The 2,104-nt window shown below is 40.8% G+C and overlaps 1 protein-coding gene across 4 annotated transcripts in view; it reads right to left on the bottom strand.

Annotated features, from left to right (window-relative positions):
• LOC102679301 (aquaporin AQPAn.G) overlaps nt 1-2,104 on the bottom strand; it is a 37,113-nt gene that overhangs the window by 27,022 nt on the left and 7,987 nt on the right. Inside the window, exon 1 of one of the 4 annotated variants that reach the window (XM_031513550.1) lies at nt 1,007-1,022. The exons of 2 other annotated variants lie outside the window; for them this stretch is intronic. Coding sequence is in view for 1 of the 2 variants with exons in the window: in XM_006622100.2 (XP_006622163.1) it covers nt 107-199 (93 nt within the window). In the remaining variant the exon portion in view is untranslated. Of the gene's footprint in view, nt 1-106; nt 232-1,006; nt 1,023-2,104 lie in introns of those variants that run through there. One more of the 4 variants, XM_006622100.2, reaches the window with a different exon arrangement.

The raw sequence follows: 2,104 nt of genomic DNA, 5'->3' as shown, positions 1-2,104 counted from the left end.
AAAAAAAAAAAAAAAAAAAAATAAAAAAAAAAGAAGAATAAAAACCTCAAACCCTGTTTCAAACAATTTAATAAAAACGAGTCTCAAAAGAAAGAATCTCACTCACAGGATTTTTACCCGGGAAACGCTTGGGCTGTATGTTCAAAAACTCGTGCCAAAGATGCAGATAGGAGGGCCGATTGCTTACTGACCGTTGCATCCCCCTGCCGGCTTGCAACACAGGTCCGATTCCCTTAACCCCGGTCGCGTCCTCGGCCAACCATAAACCTCCGCCGCTGCGCACTTCGCTCTCGAACACCACACGCGTGGTGCCAAAGATCGCACCCCGGCGAAATCCGCGATCCGAGAGCGAGATTCTACCTAAGCGCGGAGGATATACCGGCGAGCTGGCGTACCACGGGGTATACCGCCTCGACTAGGTGTTGCCGAGATGTTGGCGGATTGTTGGCGTGACCGATAGCGAAGATCTCGTCGATTACACCACATGCCCTTGAAAACGATGGAAACGCGAACAATTGCGTGACGCAAAGATGGTCAGTGAACAGCGAAACGCGATCGATTCGTTTCGCGATAATTTCGATCTGTCTACATTTACCGATCGAGTAAACTCTGTTCCTATCGTTGCAAACGTACAGTTCGACTTTTGTTATTATTAGTTTTCGTTATTCGAAATTCCTCTCGTCTCTTCTATTAAATTACTGTGAATATATAAATGACTGTTTTGTGATTGTTTGAAAAAGAAATAAAAGAAGAAAAATGTGAAAGTGAAACGAACGAAAACAAGACGGATCGTTATTCGTTATTCGTCCGCGTTTATCGCTCGATTTGTTTTATTGCTCTCCGCTTTATGAGAAACGGAGTTTTTTGTTGGAGTAGAGTCCAAGCCAAGATAACACCAACACTCCGCTTTGTTTCTACTCTGCTTATGTAGCGATACAGACACATTCTCGCGACATCATACCCAACACTAATTATTATATATATATAATCTATACATATATATGTGTATATATATATATATATATGTACACGCTTCTGCTAGACTGATTCGAACCTCGGTAAGGATTCGGTGATAAGAATTTGAAGGTCGACCGGTCTTCGACTATTACCACGACTTCCGGTCATCGCCTGCAGCGTCGGAGATCTCGTCGACCGATACACTGATATTTGCATGCGCGCATCGTCGAAAAGGTGATTTCATTAAGTGAAGGTGATATGCTCGACGGATTTGTTCGAATTTGACTCTGTTTCTCGGCTCTACGTGTCTGCTCGTGGGAAAAAAAAAAAAAGAAAAAAAGAAAGAAATACATATTTTATTTCGTTCGACGCGAATCAATTCTAGCCACGTGCCCTATATATCGTATCTACCGCTAACTGATATTGCAACGCGATGGTGAGCTCGCGTGCAGATAAAACCGCGACAATTAGCATACGTGAGGTCAGTCGATGGATTATTCGACGAGAAAGAGGCGCGATGGAACGTCACACCTGCAGTGTCTTGGACGCCTCGTTGTGGCGATATGCACCAAATAGAGCCCGTTTCGTATCCGTATTCCGCCAATAAAATGTCTGGTAATAAATTTATTTATTTATTTATTTATTTATTTTAACCTCGAATCGTAAATTATTATTTTAAAAAATTAAGTAGCTTAACACCAAACTATAAAAATTAATAGTTATATTTCTACGAGGTTTTTTGTTCCAAGGTAGATTAGTGAAATAAAAAGTTTTCGCTATTTAGAAGAACGAATACAACGATATACAAAGAAATTTGCACCGCGCTCGGCTCACGTACGTTATTTACAATGAAATATGTGAACGATCGCAACTATGCTATGCGTCCAGCCTGATATTGACGTACATTCACTTTACATTCACGGTATTATTATTTCCTCTATCGCTACGATACATTACACGATGCACGCGTAGGATAAGGCGGGACGAAATTGCAATGTGAAAAATAATGTGGATGTTTTATGGCTCGTCAAATACTTCTCACGTTATCTCCACACTTCGATCGGTGTAAATTATTATTAACGAGATGACATAATACGGTATTACTCTAATAACAACTTTACTTTCAGACAATTACACCCAAGTGATA

Source organism: Apis dorsata, unplaced genomic scaffold (assembly GCF_000469605.1).
Source record: "Apis dorsata unplaced genomic scaffold, Apis dorsata 1.3 scaffold_665, whole genome shotgun sequence".
NCBI lineage: Eukaryota > Metazoa > Arthropoda > Insecta > Hymenoptera > Apidae > Apis > Apis dorsata.
The sequence above is the reverse complement of the archived record's forward strand: the minus strand, read 5'-3'. Positions and strand labels throughout refer to the sequence as shown.